Genomic DNA, 17,653 nt, shown 5'->3' on the forward strand with positions numbered 1-17,653 from the left:
GTTAGAAACTTTAATAGCAAAAAGAATTATCATAAAGTAAAATAAATAAGTAATTAGAAACAAAATAAAATAAAATAAATAAGTTTTTTGTTGTAAGTAGAAACAAAACAAAATAAATAAAGCAAAAAAGGAAACAAAAACAGGCAATAAATAAAAATTATGCCACCTACTGGGCCACCACGGCCTGAATACGACTAGAAACCCATCAATGGGCCAGGATTCAGGCCCGCAGAAGGCCCAGTAGGCCCACAGGCATGTACAGAGAGGTTAGGCCCGTAAGCCTGCTTTAGAGAGGAGCTCGACAGCTCAGGCGCACCGCACCTTATAAACAGGTGCGGCTCTCTCTCAGCTAGCGAGGTGGGACTAAACTCCCACCACCACGCCGCTGTGCAAGGCTTTCCGTCCCGGTTGGTGGCACCAACCGGGACTAAAGGGGGGGCATTGGTCCCGGTTGGTGGCACCAACCGAGACCAATGCCCCCCTTTAGTCCCGGTTGGTGCCACCAACCGGGACCAAATGTCGCCGCTTCCCGCCCTTTGGGCTGCTGAAAAGAGGCCTTTGGTCCCGGTTGGTGGCACCAACCGGGACTAAAGGGTGTCTTTGGTCCCGGTTGGTGCTATGAACCGGGACCAAAGGCCTGGGTATATAAGTAGCACTTAGGAAAATTTGACGAACTCATCGCCAGTTGCCCCGACGACGCCGAGCTCATCGACGCCGCCAGGCTGCCCAGATCGACGCCGTCCGCTGCCCCGACGCCGCCCGCCGCCCAGACGCCGTCCGCGCGCCGCCCCGACGCCATCCGCGCGCCCCCCTTCTTCGCCCCTGCCCCGTCGCCGCCAGGCTGCCCCGACGCCGCCCGCCGCCCCCGCCGACGCCATCGTCGTCGCCGTTGCCGTCGCCCGCGCCCGTCGTCGCCGTCGCTACGGGGAAGCACCACGCCGGCTCCCGCGACCCGTTCATCCCCGAGGCCGTTCGTCCGCCGCCGCACCGATTCCGGCCGGTGACCTCGACCCCTCCCCGCGCTGTGAGCCCCTGCCTCCTCCCCTTTCCTTCTCATTGTCGTCCCCGCACGCCATCCGTAAGCGCGCGCCACCACCAACCATCGTCGCCGACCACCGGCCTATTTTTCATTTTTTTTGTTACGATGTATGTATGTATGTTCACTGTATAATGATCTGTATATGCTGTATATGCTCATTTAAGAAAATGTTCATATGTAACATTTAAGAAAAAAAGTAAATGTATGTATGTTCATATGCAAAGAATTATTTTTGGATGAAATGAGATGAGATGAGATGTGTTTTGTGTTGGAGAAGAAAAGAGGAAGAAGGAAGAAGGAAGAAGAAGGAAAAGAGGGTCGAGGGGGGGTCGATATACCCCCTCCCCGATAACATTTTTTTTCATGTATATATGCAAAAGTTACATTTTTAGAAAAGTTTTATATATCTAGCTAGGAAAGGAAGAAGAAGAAGAAAAAGAATGAGAGGAAAAAGGAAAATAAGAAGAGGAAGAAAGGAGAAGAAGAGGAGAGGAAGAAGAGGAGAAATAAATAAGAAGAAGAAAAAAGAAAAAAAAGAAGAGGAGAAGAAGAAAGGAATAGAGGAGAAGAAGAGAAAATAAAATATCTCTATTTTCTCTTCTTCTCCTCTATTCCTTTCTTCTTCTCCTCTTTTTTTTTCTTCTTTTCTTCTTCAATCTTCTCCTCTATTAATATCTTCTTCTCCTCTTTTTATTTCTTCTTCGTCTTCTTATTTTTTATCGGATATGTCGTTGTCGATATACCCCGTGTCCCGATAACTTCAACACGAGGGGGGGTTCGACCTACCCCCTCCCCGAGAACATTATTTTCCCATGTATGTATGTCGTCGTTGTCGATATAACCCCCTCCCGGATAACTTCGACCGTGATAACTTATACCACGGGAGCACCCCCGGCCCTCTCGCTCGACCACAACTCTCGAGGACACCCAAACCCTAGAAAAAAACGATGTCGGTCTCCTACCCCCTCCCGCCGCGCCCCTACCCTTGAAGCGTTGCCGAGGCCACCCCAAACCCGGAATAAGCTAGGTCTACGTTTGCACTAATATATCCACCTGCTGTCATGTTTGTGTAATAATTGCCATGTTGTAATATTTGCAGAAACAATGGAGCACGGACGAGACGAGGAAGCAGAAGAGGTGTTGGGGGACATAATCTTAGCCGGAGGTGATGTCTTGTCGTATCTTAACGACAGTGATGGTCTGGAAGAACAAGGTGAAGAAGCGGACTACGGTGATCGAAGAGTGGAGGAGGAAAGACATGATTATGATGGCTCCGGTGACCCAATGCTGGTGCAAGAAGGAGCCCGTGGTGACGGCTCCGATGACCGAACAGAGTCCGGCTAGGTAAATATATTAGTTAAGCCTGTGCTGACTAGCTAATTGATGCATTCATTATTTTGGTATGTACACATATTAATTAACTCTTGTCTTTCTTCTTTTTTCTAGCCCTCCGGATCGAGCACAACTTCGGTAAAGAGACGAGGCCCGAAAAGAAAGTTGCGCTCAGATGAAAGGTTTGAGATCACAGCAATCGCGCGCGACGGCCAACCGATTGAACCCATCCGGACAAAGGAAGCATTTGCTGCTCAGTGCGGGGTTCTTGTTAGGGACAAGATCCCGATCAGCATCCACCAATGGTATAAGCCTAAGAAGGAAGACCCTGAGGTGTCTTATGTCAATGATATGCAGAAAGATGACCTTTGGACTGAGCTGAAGGCAAATTTCAGCCTACCGCCAGAGGAGGATCCGGAGAAGCCAGTTAAAGAGCAATTAATCAAGTCGCATGCTCTTAAGAAGATGGCAGACCTATTCAGGAGGTGGAAGAATGAGCTGAAAACGTTTGTCGACAAAGAAGAGACACCAGAATTCATCGGCAAATATGAGAAGATCAGAGATCACTGGCCCGCATTTGTGGCCCACAAGACATCGGAAAAGAGTAAGAAGTTGTCAGCGACAAACAAGAAAAATGCTGCAAAGAAGAAGCTTCACCATCACACGGGGTCAGGTGGCTACCTCAAAGCCCGGCCTAAGTGGGCCAAGGCTGAGAATGATCTGCTTGATAAAGGGATCGAACCAGAGACAATGAACTGGCCAGACCGTTGCCGGACTTGGTTCTTCGGGGCTGGCGGAAAATTGGACCCTATATCAGGGAAGTGTGTTTGGACGGACGAGCTTTTCAGAATACCAGTCAAGAGGCTTCAGCACTATATCGATGCAGCGCAGCAAGGGACGTTCGTTCCAGACAGAGAGAACGACGAGCTCACAATGGCCCTCGGGAATCCTGAGCACCCTGGACGGACATGAGGCACGCCAGGCTCCGTTCCATGAAAGGCTGGTTTTCCGGACGCAGGCGGTTACAAAAGCCAGGAGAGGAGGAAAAAAGTGGAGCAGACCCAAATTCAGAAGCTGCACGAAAGGGTTCAAGTGCTAGAGGAACGAGACGGCAATCGACATGCCGAAACTACCCCCGAAGCTACCCCGCCATCTCAGCGGAGAAGCAGCATGGCTTCCACCGAGCTGCTTCAGCCGGAGCATGTCTTGACGGCTCCTGCTAGCTACCCCGTGGATGCTATCACGGAGTCTCAACATTGCCACCTTATGACGCAATGGCAGAACTTCAAAGTCAAGGCGGTTGTCGGCTCTGTTCGACCTCCTGAACCCGGCGCAACTTTTCACTGTCGTCCGATTCCAGAAGGATATGCTAGGGTGACGGTGGACGAAATAACGGAGGGATTTGAGGACCTCCAGCTTGACCACCCTACTGGTGAAGGGGAGACTCGGCTGGGTTCTTCTCTGAAGACTCCATGCCTATGGCGGAAGGAGCTCATCAACCTTCCGAACTGGACGCCTTCGGCGAGTAAGGGCACTCCGCCTCCTCCTCCGGCGAGTGATCAGGGCACTCAGCCTCCTTCTCCGGCGCGTGGCGGCACTCCGCCTCCTTCTCTGCCTGCGCCGGCGCGCCCGAGCAGTCAGCCTCCTCCTTCTCCGCCTCGTCAGCAAGGGCGGAAGAGACCCGCCGCCGCTCAGGCTGCTCCGGCGCGTCGTAGTCCTTCTCCTCCGCCTCGTAAGCAAGGAAAGAAGACAGCCGCAGCCGCTCCGTCTGCTCTGCCGGCGTCTAGCAGTACAGCCAGAGGCGGGAGGCAATACAGATTCGGTCCTTCTCTGAAGACTCCAGAGAAGTTACCATACGAGAGGACCGAGGAGGAAACCACGAAGATCGTGCAAGCCGAAGTGACGAACTTCTTTGAAGGGGTGAAAGCAAAGAAACATCCACCTCCGGAGGAGAAGGTAGATCCGGTGAAAGCGAAGCGCACTCTGGCTGCCCTGACAAAACCACCAAAGTCTCCGCCGAGAGGCAACTATGAGCGCATTATTGCAAAGACGTTTGTCGAAGCGGAGCGGTCGGGAAGTACTGTCAGTGATCAAAGGTTAAAAGAACGACGAGCTGGGAAAAAAATTGCCCAGCTCGGCGAACAAGCGAACCAATCGTGCCCCCCGCTCAAGGTGTCTAGCGACATCGTCGCTAATGCTCCGAGGATGGTGCCCGGTTATAGCAATCTTGGAGATTACCTGCCCGACGATGTACATTATGATTTCTTGGAGGTGGACGAACACAAATACCATTACGGGAAGCCTCTCGTCAAAGATGAAAGATCTGTAACAACGATGATGCGAAGATTACATGATTGGTACATGAAAACCTGCAGAGAGTCTGGGGGAGGAATACTTTGACGCTGAGAGTTAAAGAGGAGCATGACCTCGTTGGAATTGAATTGTTGAATGTTCCATTTGAGGAGTTCTTCCAGTTTTTCAATCAAAAGGCCCTCGATAAATCAACGATCACTTGCTACTGTCTGTAAGTAGTACTACTTCTGTCATTAAGTCTCTCTATATAGGTCAGCTCTTTCATTGCATGTATTTATAATTATCCTCACTATATTATGCAGATTGAAGATCGCCGAATTGAAGAAAAGACAAATCGGTAATATTGGATTCATTAACACAAATCTCATAGATGCAACTGAGGTTAAATATCATGCCGAAAATACCGAGGCCAACTTGCTACGTTCGTTGGTAATAAATGAAAACAAAGATATAATACTCTTTCCTTACAACTTCAAGTGAGTGTTACTGTCTTGTGCATATTCGGTTTCCCTTATTAGTCCAAGTTATAGTAATGTAATTGATGACTTATGCATGCGTGCGCAGTTTCCACTATATTCTCCTAGAGATTAAGCTTGAGCAGGGACTAGTAACCGTCTTAGACTCGAGACAAAAAGATCCCTAGGACTATGCGGACATGACTCAAATGCTCGAGAAGTAAGTTAAATCGATCATTATCCACCATATCAGCAACTTTGTTCATTTCCTGATATCAAGTAATTGTTTTCTTTGTCTGGCAGGGTTTGGAGAAAATTCACCAAAAAAGCTCCGGGACTGCCGAAGAAGCTGCAATTTAGACACCCGAAAGTAAGTACTATAGTAGCATGTTCCGCGCATCTCCTAGTGATTCAATCGCTAGTTTCATCAATACCATTTAGCATGTTTGCTTATCAGTTTGATTGACCTCTATTTCTTGTAAAGTGGTTGTGGCAGGAACCCGGGAATAATTACTATGGATACTACGTTTGCGAGTCCATCCGCTACACGACCTGTGAGCGGGGCTACTCTGATGAACAATATGAAGTGCATAAGCAATAATATTCACAATTTTATTTTATTACCATCATTTGTGTTGAGTTTCATTTATTCATATATATATATATATATGTATTGACCCCTTCTTCAAATTAGATCTTTCGGATGCGGGATGAACTCCTACCAGAAGATCGTATGCGAGCAATTCAAGAGGAATTGGCGGCATTCTTCCTTGACCACGTGATCGCTGAAAACGGAGAATACTATGTGGACCCTGTGTTCTTGCAATTTAATTAGGAGATTATATTGTAAGAGATAATTATTGTATATATGTAGCCGGTAGTGTCGGATAGATATACGAGAACTTGTTGTTCGACCAATCTCTCGGAGAAGGAGAGGTGGTCGATATCACTTCTCTCTGTATGCATATGTTCATGACGATCTTCTGTTTCCTTCATTTGCTTACTAGCTAGCGTGTCTAGTCCTCTCTATACGTATATAGTACGTAGCGTCGACCAAGCACGGAGATAAGAGAGGACACTTCTCTCTATTAATTAGCTAGCTAACACAATATATGAAACACCTAAACCCTAAACCCCCCAAAACCCCCAACCCCCCCCCCTTCAAAAAAAAACAAAAACCCCAGCCCCTGAAATGCTGACGCGTGGATGCCTATTGGTCCCGGTTAGTGCCACCAACCGGGACCAAAGGCCCTCCTGCCTGGGCTCGCCGCACCGGCCACGTGGAGGCCCATCTGTCCCGGTTCGTGTAAGAACCGGGACTAAAGGGCTAGGGCATTAGTAACGACCCTTTAGTCCCGGTTCAAAAACCGGGACAAAAGGCCCTTACCAACCGGGACAGATGACCCTTTTTCTACTAGTGAATCCAACAATCAAGGAACTGGATACAGAATGATTTGTTGAACCAGTTTTCAAGACGGACGACCGAAGACGAAGAACAACTCGGAAAAGCCGAGGTGCGGCCCAGACTTGAAGACAGGTTCAGGGGCTACTAACGATGTGCCAGCTAGGGACCACATCGTTTCCTGACCAGGCGGGCTAGGCTGAGGACCCCGTGCCAGTTCAACAGTGGGCCACGTTGAGTGGCCCATGTCGTATTAAAGAAAGGCTCCCGGAGACTTGACGTATACTCCAAGATACTATAAGTCGTCTACAACACAACCGACTAAGATATAAACCGAGGGGCAGGGCTCGTAGACGACACACATAACAATCTCGAGGTAGATCATCTGTACTTTGTATTCCACCCAAAAGCAATAAAACATAAGCAGAACATAAGGTTTTATCTTTGAGGAGAGTCCCAACATGGGTAAAAACCCGTACAAGATGCCTAGCATAGGATCCCTACCTCGAGATTTGCCAGATTTAGCTCCATCAGCTTGGGCTGGACATGGTCGAATCCTACCTGTACTGCACATGCAGATCAATGATGCTGGAGCTCGCCGGACGGACGAGGGGGTGCGCACCCTTGATGCGCGACAAGGTAGCACGCGGGCGGGGCAAATTAAACAGGATCTCGGCAAGCTCGCCCCCCATGGCTGCCAGTGCAACGACGCGAGCAGGGAAGCGTCTAGGGGCGCGGGTTCGGATGCGAAAGAAGGGGGGAGAAGGCCTGGGGCGCGGCCATGGACCACGACGTTGCCGATGGCCAGTCATGGCGGCGACGGTTTTGACAGTGGGTGCCGCCTGTCGGGCTTTGCTTTGCTGTCAAAACGCGATCAATGAACGACCACTTAGTATTTCCGGTAAATTTTATAGGATTTTGATGTTATTCTGCACATAGCTAGCTAGATTAGACATCCGATTTGACATTCTGACATTGAGCTCCAAGTTGAACGTTTGTTTCACTCAAATCTCCAAGCAAGATGGGCATGGGACAAGTAGAGTAGTAGCATATCACCTCACCACATTTCGCCAGCAGATGCATCGGATCTGTGAATCTACACTACACCTGCCCTGCCCAACGTGACGCTTCGACTTTTTTTTTCCGCCATGCTGCCGTGCCGATAGGCCATCGGGCCGACATACGCCACATGCCCGATCCCAACCCGGCCCAAGTGCTCCGGCCCGCTCCACCTCGCCTAACTAGAGAATCGCCACGTCGGCAACCGGCCGGTCCAACACCTTTCCTCTCCCGCACTTCACCGCCACCCAAACCTAGCAGAGCAGCAATGGCGCCCCCGCCGCCGCCGCCGGCAACCCTCGCCGCCGTCCTCCTCCTCCTCGTCTCCGTCTCCCATCCACCGGCCTCGGCCTCCTCGTCCCCGTTCGACGCGGCGCTGGCGGCGCTGCAGGGCCGGATCGGCTACGCGTTCCGCTCCCCGGACCTGCTCCGCCGCGCGATGACGCACGCCTCCTACTCGCGCGAGAACGGGCGCGCGCTGGCCGTGCTCGGCCTGGCCGCGGCGGAGTCGGCCGCCGCGCTGCGCGCACTCGCCGCCGACCGCGACGCGCCGGCCTCCGCCGTCTCCCGCGCCGCGCGCGACGCCGCGGGGGAGCCCGCCTGCGCCGCGGCGGGGGCCCGCGCGGGGATCCCGGGCGTCGTGCGCGTCGCCGGCTCCACCAAGGCCTCGGCCCCGCCCGTGGTGTGCGGCGCCCTCCGCGCGCTCCTCGGGGCCGTCGCCGTCGACAACGGCACCGCCGACGCCGCCGCCGAGGTCTTCTGGCGCCTCCACGTCGTCACCACCGCAACCGCCGCCGCCGCCGCCATGTGACGCGTGTGCGAGTAGATCATCCGAGATGGTTCGCACTCGCACATCGGTGTTCGCAAGCTGCTGCTGCAATCTACCTCTAAGTAAATTATCAACTGCCACTTCGAGCTTGGATGAAAATTATCAACTTCCACTTTGATTTCGTATGCATGCAAATTATCAACTGCCGCTTCGAGTTGTGCTATGTTTCTTGTGACATCCATCCAGATCCAGGAGTGCGCAATCGAATTCTTGATTAGATATGGATCATGGGACAAGGGTTCCTTCTTGAACCCATGTTTGATGCCGAGAATCAAATGCTTCTGCATTTGGCACTGCCAGTTTATCCCTCTATTCCATTTCAACTAAAATCAGGACAAAAAGTATTTATCAAGACGAATGATTCTTGTATTTGTATCACTTGATTGACATGGGACCAGCATGAGAACAAGCAACGCAAAAATGGTGTCAGTACATGATGTTACATAGATGAGCATCATTTTGACACTAGTACAGGGGCTAAGACTTCAAAGGCAAGTACCAAACGACTACACTCGACACTTCTCAGCATTACATCAGCAACATCAACCTCGTATTTTCTTCCTCGTTCAACCCAAGGCAGCTATCATCAGGATCTCATCTTGTCCAAAACTCTCAACACTCCCATTACAAACCGAAGCGAACGATCCATCACAGGGACAGACGGCCTACTTCCTCGCCTTCTTGCTCCGGTGCGTGTTCTCGGGCGTCGAGCCGTCCTGCTTGCGTTTCTTGTTCAGCTGCTTCGCCTTCCTGGCTGCCACGGCGGGCCGCTTGGCTTTGCGGGCGCTCTCGCTTTGTCCCGTCTCGCTAGGCCTGCCTTGCTGCTTGCCTTGGTTGACGGGGCGCCGGGCCACCTTCACCTTCTTCACGACGCCAGATTTGGTCGACTTCAGGCCTTGGTAAGACAGGCTTGCCGGCGCCTTGCGTTTGTTGCTGTCGCTGCCTTCGCGGGACTTGCTGCCTGACGTAAAAGGTGTCTTCTGTTTTGGAGTGTCGCGCTTTTTCCCAGAATCTGCCTTCTTCGGCGTCGCGTCGGCTGCCTTTGCATGGGTGAGCCGCAAGAAGCGATCTCTGATCTTAATGCCACGTTTTTTGACAACTGCGTTAGCGGCTTCCTGCATAACACACATCAAAACAATTATGAGATCCTGATGAGATAACAATGTATGCAGAGAATGTGGAAAATTGCTCAAAGCATTTCACAAGATGATAGCCAAAGGTCATTCATTATAAGATGTTATGTTCCACAGAAAACAGAGTATCCTTGGTAAGTCACAATGTCACAAGTGCATATTGTATATTATCAGTGGATAAAGTAATGAACTGACTGGACAATTCTACTAGTAAACAGATGGAATTGACAAGGCAGGATCATAATAAGCCTTCAAAGTAGATATAGTTACCAGGCATTGAGTTTACTACTATATGTAGTTTATAACTGAATGAACTGGTCCAGCATAAACTTTTCTGGACAAGACTTAACAAGATTCTGTCGTTTTTCCATCCTGCTCGGTAGGTTAAAGATAATCAACACTCAACAGTGTAAGACACCATAAATGAACTCTGTTGGTAGATATGCAGTTCAGCATGTATTGGGCTGTGAGTCTACAATTTGCTTAGATATTTACAGCCTGCTTATAAACTGATGTTTCAGTTGTAAATATGTGGTTAGCAAGGAAGTCTTCAACTCATTCTTTTCACATGTAATACTAGCATTCAACCACATGACATGAATAACGATACTATCTTCAAGGAGTATTTTGCACAATCACAAGGATTAACAAATTCTACTATTCATAAACTTCTTGTGCACCCGACAAATTTTTGACTGTTGCAAAGAGTCAGAACTCAGAAATCAGAATAACTCAAGAGGGAAGATGAAGGATAAGAAATTATACCCTTGTTTTGAATAGAACATAGGCGATACCCTTTCCTAGGCTTGAATCTGGATCTCTGACAACTCGTATAGCTTCAACATCACCTTGTGGTCCACTGGGACCGCAGAACAGCTGGTAGAGCTCCTCATCCTGATGTGCCACCAAGAAGCAAAGTTGACACTGGTTACTTAGTTTATGTGGACCTTGTGGTGCTACTGCTATCATTTCTTTAAAAGAACAACAAAGAGCCATACAAGAATGGACACATCATACATACCTTTACATCGAATGGAAGGTTACCAACAAACACTGTCCTCTTTCTGTCATAAAGAGGTCCTTCTCCTCTTAGCTTTTTACGAGGTGGACACGCCATGTCAACACGGATGTGATTGCCATTGAACTAGAGGATTCAAAATTCAGATAGATACATTATATTATTATTAGATATGAGATATGACACAGAAAATTCTTAAGATGTACTTAAGCTTTATGAAGTAATTTGTTATCAGCTGTAACTTGTAAGACAGGAAACACACCAGTGCCATATTATGAGATAAAGCTGTCCGCGCACACTGCTCATCTTTGAAGACGATGTAGGCATGTACACTGCAAAGGATATATAAGAAGATAAGAGTTGGAAAAGCAACAGGCATACAGTACATTTGTGGCACAAAACAGCTAAACAATTCCTTGTGTTCCATCATCATCTTACAACACAATGGTCTATTAATTTGGGCATATATTGAGTGGCAGTACTATTTATACCAAGAACATGAAAACTATGGAAATTCTGTGAAGGATGTGCCTTTCTGATGTCACTGTGCTAGTAGATATTTATACATTCAGCTCAGTACCATATAGCCTAAGCATCATAACAGCGCAGAGGGACTAAACTAAACGTGAAAACGATGAGTTACTTTGCTTTATTATTATGGAAAGTATTCTATGGAGAGAAAAAGGAATTATTACATACATGTGTGAACAAAATATGTAGAGAAAAAGGAATTATCCTATGCAATAGTTTCACCAAAATTATGTGACGCTGAATTAATAGATACTTCTATCTTTCAAGTATCAACAGGAACTAAATAGAACATAACAACCTGTGCATTTTTTAACAGCTCATAAAAAACAAAGGAAAAAAATGTAGCACCAAATTAAAATGAAGGCCATTTAACCGTGCAGAGAGGAATAATTAGCCAATGCAGAAGTAGCACAGAAATGCCAAGCTCTAACAACAGGGGAAGTTCTGATTTCTAATTGCAGTCAGGTGCTTCTTACATTAAGAAATTCCAACTGAAATTTTATGACAACCAGCACAAAGCAGATGGGAAAAATCAATCGTCTATTTATCCAAGCATAGCATAAATTCCGCTTGTTATGCAATAATAACCCGAACAATGCACGGCTAGCAATCCATATATTATGTAACAATGCACTCACTTGTCGACCAAGTCATTGATCTTGCCTTTGATGACGGCTCCCTTCCGCGGAATCTTGGTCTGCAGCAAGCACACACACAGATGATTGATCAGCAAACCAAGGCGAAAAACTATCCACAAATGCATAAGCAAGAATCTAATCCGATGAACGGCACTGACGTCGCCGAGGGGCACGGAGCGGATCCTGACAGAGTCGACCTCGCCGAAGGCGGCGAACTCCTTGGTGAGCGCCTTGCGCTTGGTCCGCAGCGGCAGGTTCCCGACGAAGACCGTCCTGAGCAGCTTGCCCTCGTCGTCGAACGCCTCGTCCTCCGACTCCCCGCCGGAGGCCGCCGCCTCGACGTCGTGGGGCGCCTTCCTCTTGGCCCCGACCACCGGGCGCGGCCGCTGCTCCTCGTCCGCGGGCGCCGCCCCCAGCGTCCGCCGCTCGTACCCGGCCTCCACCTCGTCCCGCTTCCGCTTGCGCCGCGCTGCCGGGCCCTCCCCATCCTCCTCGCTCCGCTTCCTCCGGGACGGCACCGCGGGCTCCGCCTCCGCCTCAGCCTGGGGCCGCTTCGGGGGCTTGCGCGCCGGCGTGGGGACGGCGGCGGATGCGGGGGTCGGTGGGGGAGCGCGGGGGGGCTCCTCCGGAGCGGACTCCTTGCGGCGGAAGGGGTTGTCGGCGGAGAAGAGGGAGCGGACGGCCGCCGCCTTGGCGTCGGGCTCGGCGGCGTCCTTCCCCTTCTTCGCCATCTCCCTCGTCCCCGTCCTCGGCGTCGGCGGTCTGCGGCTTGCGGCGGCGGCGGCGAGAAGAGGAAGAAAAGGTGAGAAATTTATTGGGCCCGCAACCGTGGGGAGCCACCCACCCATCCCTCCGAAAATAGACGTGCGGCCCGGAGGGTCTCGAGCGATCGCAGCCGTCCGATCAGGCACGGACGGCCCAGATCGTCCCTGGCCCTGTCGGGACGGCCTCATCAGCCGCGGGTGGCGAGAGGCTGGGCAGAGCGCCAGGGTTTACCTAGGGTTTCGTCGCGCCGACCGCCGCCTGCGCCGTGAGGGGACCGTGAGGGAGGGAGCGCCGGCGGCGAGGGGAGGGAGGGAGGGATGGAGGGGGGGCGGGCGGGAGGGAGGAAGGCGAACCAGCTGCGGGCCTACTCGTGCACGCGGAACCCGCTGGAGCGGGCGCACGGGTCGGCGCGGTGGGCGCAGGGCGACACGGTGGTGCTGGCGGCGGTGTACGGGCCCCGGCCGGGGACCCGCAAGGGGGAGAACCCCGAGAAGGCCTCCGTCGAGGTCGTCTGGAAGCCCAAGACGGGCCAGATCGGGAGGCAGGAGAAGGAGTACGAGATGACGCTCAAGCGGACGCTGCAGAGCATCTGCCTGCTCACTGTTCATCCCAACACCACCACCTCTGTCATTCTTCAGGTCAGCCTTCCTCTGCCTGCGCTTGCTCTGTTTTTTGCTGTGCCACGATTGCCGGTTGGTTATAACTTACTCCCTCCGTAAAGAAATATAAGAGCGTTTACATCACTTATATTTCTTTACAGAGGGAGAGGGAGTATCAGATCAGTGATGTGTTAAATGCACATTGTGTACAGCCCATTTAGCCTACCTGACGACTGTGTCTTCCCAAGGAGAAACCTTGTGGGTGCTCAGTGGGATCGCTAGTTGAGCTGCTGCCAATCCTTATGTCTGTGCTCACAAAAACAAACAAGGTGTAATAACTAGGATGTCCGCTACCATGAAGTTTCTATAGGGAACAATTACAAATGCATTCCTCTGTACATGAATGGAAAACACGGCTGTGGGAAATGGCTGCATGAGGCAGTTTAGGTTCTGCAACCAGTTGTTTTCGAACAACTTAATTAATGTTCTTGATTGGGCCTTTCATAATTAATGTATCATGCCATTGCCATATTGTTTTATCTCATCCTGGTTATTTCTATTTTTGCAGGTTATGGGTGACGATGGTTCTGTATCCTTTTTACCGTTAAATCTCACCATAGTGTTCTGAGTTATGAAACGTGTTTCTTTGTCTTGCACTGCCTTGCAAACCATTTTTGTTGGCTGTAAATGATGGGCAAGAACTGGCAGAAGTTCCAATATGCATTGCAAATTCACAATTCCGAATATCTGCATCTTATTTCAATCAAGAGTAGCCCTTGACAGTACCTAGCTTCTTCCATGTGCAATTAATGCTTCCTGTGCTGCCCTTGTTTTTGCTGGCGTCCCCATGAAACATCTTGCTGGTAACTTTACTAATTTCTCTATGTTAATTAACTGATGAAACATCTTGCTGGGGTGTTCAATAATTTCTGTATGTTCACTGACAAGATTGTGTGCTGCAGTTGCAATTGGCTGCGGAGTGTTGGCCGATGGTGCTGTGATTTTGGACACAAGCAAGGCAGAAGAGCAGGTATGGAATTGTTCCTTTTCATCTGAACTCCACTCCAAAATGGGAGCACAAAATGTTGTCTGATTCTCCCTCCAGGAATTTCCATGTTGCTGGTTGTTGGTGTGCCCTTCAAACTTTTTTCAAGTATATGCGGCTTTCATTTTGTCAAGCATGAAAATTTCTAGTCCCTGGGGAGAAGTACAGTTTTAGTTTGCCGACCCCCTCCAAACCCTTAGTTATTACTCTGTACTGGTTAGTCGGTCACTGTCATTGATAACTGTTTTTTGAGATTATGTAATTTACTTTTTGATGGTATTTAGTGTACTTCCAAGTGCCGACGGCCAACAAATTTTTTACTGCACATGTTGATTGTGCATATAGGTGATAAGGAACTTTCTAAAACTTGTTTCTCTTATGTGTTGTTCTTCAAGATCAAAGTAAAATTTTCCAGTGCCTCCATTGCCACAATAACTTCTCTAGAGTATACTTTCAGTACCACATGAACTGAAATATTGTTGTTTGTCACAACCTGCAGCAATTGAAATCGTTTGCTCACCTGGTGTTCCCCAATTCAAGCAAGTCTGTTGATGTGAAAGAATCACAACAGAAAGATGGGCAGCCAGAACGGGGCCTGATAACTTCCATCACCCATGGAGTGATGTCCGGTACGGTTCTATCTGGCTCATGCCTTGGATTTGGGTGTTCTTCTTGGCCTTCATTGCCGCTCTAATCCTGATCTGTTTCATTTGTATTCAGAGGACGATTACTTCAACTGTATAGAGAGGGGTCTTGCCGCATCCGCGCGGATCTCGGATTTCATGAGGACCACCTTGCAGAAGCACACACCTGACTACCTTTGAGAAAAGCGTCGAAACTTGGCGTGATTTATTGGACAGGTCGTGTTGCAAACATAGCGCCTTGGTGACTTTGGGGCGTGGTTGTGTTGGCATGGAAAGCATGCACGAGGAACAATTTTGCAGGAAAATGCAGCACTAGCTTCATTTTGGAATGTTGAACCACTAGAATACTATATAGCTGTTCTTGCCCTGTAGAACCTTAATTATCTGTTGTCATCCATGTTGTGCTGATTGAATAGAAAGGGTTATTTGGGCTATGTATGTACTTTTTGTGCATATATAGCCATCGACTCCACAAGAATATAGCAGCAGATCGATTCAGCAGGTGGTTTTCATGTACTAAACCGTTGTGGCGCATGTGAATGTTCATGTGGTTGTTGGTTTATTCCGATGTTTTTCTTGTTGGCTGAACTATCCTTGCAGTGCATCACGAGGCTGATGACACGGTTGAATTGTGCATGTTTGTTGCTGGATTATTGCATAAGTTCTTGGCTGCTCTCCAGTTAGTGTCGTCCAGCCCCAACAGATAATTAGTTAGTGCTGATCATGTCTAAGCATTCCACTCTACGTTGAGATCGTCTTCTGTGGCAGGGCAGACATAGAAGCATACCGGAGTCTTTTGTGTTTCATGACCATCCAGCCCATTTTTACAAAAGAATTAGGAGTGGTTAAAAGGGAGTCTTTTGTGTTTCATGACCATCCAGCCCATTTTTACAAAAGTAGGAGTGGTTAAAAGTAGGAACAAAAATCAGCAAAAGTCCACTAAAGACAGGCATGAGAACCAACTTCTTTTTTTGCTCCACCATTTGCGGTACATGATGAGACCATCAACGAGCAGAATTACTTACAATAAATAAATTAATCGAAAGGAACAGATTAATAACATTGACCTTAATGGGGGGATTTTTCTTTTCATGGTTGACAAAAGAAAAACTAGAAACAAACCCTCGTGCTAAGGAACGTCGCTCGTTTCATGTTGTGTCACCTCTCCTAGGTTTGAGGTAGCAGACCACATTACTTATGTAATGATCAATGTACCAAATATGATAATGCTTTTAGGTTTATGAACACCTGTAATGGCCAAGGTAAAACCGAGTGCTACATAAATTCTAACTGGCAAGAAATGTTGTGCTTTAAATCATAGCTTTTTCAGCCAAGCTCCACTCCGAAATGGAAGCACAAAATGTTATCTGATTCCCTTTCCAGAAATTTCCGCATTGTTGGTTGTTAGTGTGCTCTTCAAACTCTTGTCACCAAGTATGCACTACTTTATTTCTACATGATGCTTAGCATAAAACTTTAGTGTGCTCTTCAAACTCTTGTCACCAAGTATGCACTACTTTATTTCTACATGATGCTTAGCATAAAACTTTGCAGTCTCTAGGGGGAAGTACATTTTAAGTCTACATAAATTTAGGAAGTCATTAGCACAAATTTCCGCATTTTAGTTATGGTTAATTAGCGATGATTTGAACCATTTTAGCAAGCACAAATTTCTAGCAAACATGAATTTAAACATTTTAACCATGGGTGAAAGTCGCATTATGAATCTACACGAAATTCCAAGCATTTTATATAAATAATTGATTTAATCCTATGCATGGTTTAGGAGTTATTAAATGCATGAACTACGGGGATTTTTCTGCAAATCTGTTTTCTCTGGATAAATAGATAAATTCATAGAGCCGGGAAAAAATATAGGGCCGAAACTGCTGAGTACTGGCCAAACAGGCTGAACATGGCGTAGTTAAATGCATGAATAATCTATAAAGGAGGAATTTATTAATGTACTTGTGTAACTCTAAAAAATCTGAAAAAGTACCACGTAACAGAGAACTCATATATGTTTAATGTGTAATTTTTTAAAGACTTGTTCACGCTCTCATTATCCATGAATATTCAGGACATAACATCAAACTTTCTGTTTTCAGACAGCAACTCATAAACTTGCAGACCGAGCATGATTAAGGCTAAACTTGACACTTTATTGAAATAAAAGATACAAAACATAATTATTACAGTAGCATTAATCAAGTAGACACACAGAAACAGAAAAGATAAATATTGGGTTGCCTCCCAACAAGTGTTTTTCTTTAATGCATTTAGCTAGGCATGATAAGTTTTGAAGATGCTCACATAAAAGTACAAACTGAAACGAGAAGGGAGCATCATGAATCATATAACAAGCATATTTAAGCCTAAACCACTTTCTATGCATAAAAAATTTATTGAAGCACAAAATAACTAGCATAGGAAGGCAAAAGTGCAACTTTAAAATTTTCATCATAAAGAGAGGAAACTTGATGTTGTTAAATATATATATATATATATATATATATATATCCTACCCTCTCATAATAATTTTCAGTAGCATCATGAACAAATTCAACTATATAACTATCATATAAAGCATTCTTCTCATGACCCACATACATAGAAATTTTATTACTATCCACATAAGCAAATTTCTTCTTAATCATAATAGTGAGAGTATCACATGGAACTTGAACAATGTAAATTAATTCCACATTAAAAGAGTAATGTCCAGTAAAATAATTATGACAAGTTTCACAAGAATAATTTTCACTACTATTTATAGCATAAGTATCATCACAATAATCATCATAGGTAGGAACTTTGTTCTCATCATAATCAATTAAAACCTGTTTCAAAA

The 17,653-nt window shown here is 47.5% G+C and overlaps 3 protein-coding genes across 3 annotated transcripts; 2 read left to right on the forward strand and 1 right to left on the reverse strand.

The window, feature by feature from the left end:
- Window positions 1-7,797: 7,797 nt before the first annotated feature.
- Window positions 7,798-8,592, forward strand: LOC109761714 (protein NUCLEAR FUSION DEFECTIVE 2). Its single transcript, XM_020320545.3, has one exon. It carries the CDS (start codon window positions 7,869-7,871, stop codon window positions 8,409-8,411), a length of 543 nt encoding a protein of 180 aa, XP_020176134.1. The 5' UTR covers window positions 7,798-7,868; the 3' UTR covers window positions 8,412-8,592.
- A 181-nt stretch (window positions 8,593-8,773) lies between these two features.
- On the reverse strand, window positions 8,774-12,590 carry LOC109761712 (uncharacterized). The gene is made up of 6 exons (XM_020320543.3): window positions 11,908-12,590; window positions 11,750-11,808; window positions 10,843-10,912; window positions 10,584-10,706; window positions 10,328-10,456; window positions 8,774-9,544 (listed from the first exon to the last, which is right to left on the reverse strand). The coding sequence occupies exons 1-6, from the start codon at window positions 12,478-12,480 to the stop codon at window positions 9,095-9,097; spliced, it is 1,404 nt and encodes a 467-aa protein (XP_020176132.1). The 5' UTR covers window positions 12,481-12,590; the 3' UTR covers window positions 8,774-9,094.
- A 138-nt stretch (window positions 12,591-12,728) lies between these two features.
- On the forward strand, window positions 12,729-15,364 carry LOC109761713 (exosome complex exonuclease RRP46 homolog). Its single transcript, XM_020320544.4, has 6 exons — window positions 12,729-13,152; window positions 13,682-13,702; window positions 13,904-13,976; window positions 14,076-14,143; window positions 14,658-14,787; window positions 14,879-15,364. Exons 1-6 carry the CDS (start codon window positions 12,832-12,834, stop codon window positions 14,980-14,982), a joined length of 717 nt encoding a protein of 238 aa, XP_020176133.1. The 5' UTR covers window positions 12,729-12,831; the 3' UTR covers window positions 14,983-15,364.
- Window positions 15,365-17,653: the final 2,289 nt, after the last annotated feature.

The sequence above is a fragment of the Aegilops tauschii genome, chromosome 5, assembly GCF_002575655.3.
Source record: "Aegilops tauschii subsp. strangulata cultivar AL8/78 chromosome 5, Aet v6.0, whole genome shotgun sequence".
Classification (NCBI taxonomy): Eukaryota; Viridiplantae; Streptophyta; class Magnoliopsida; order Poales; family Poaceae; genus Aegilops; species Aegilops tauschii.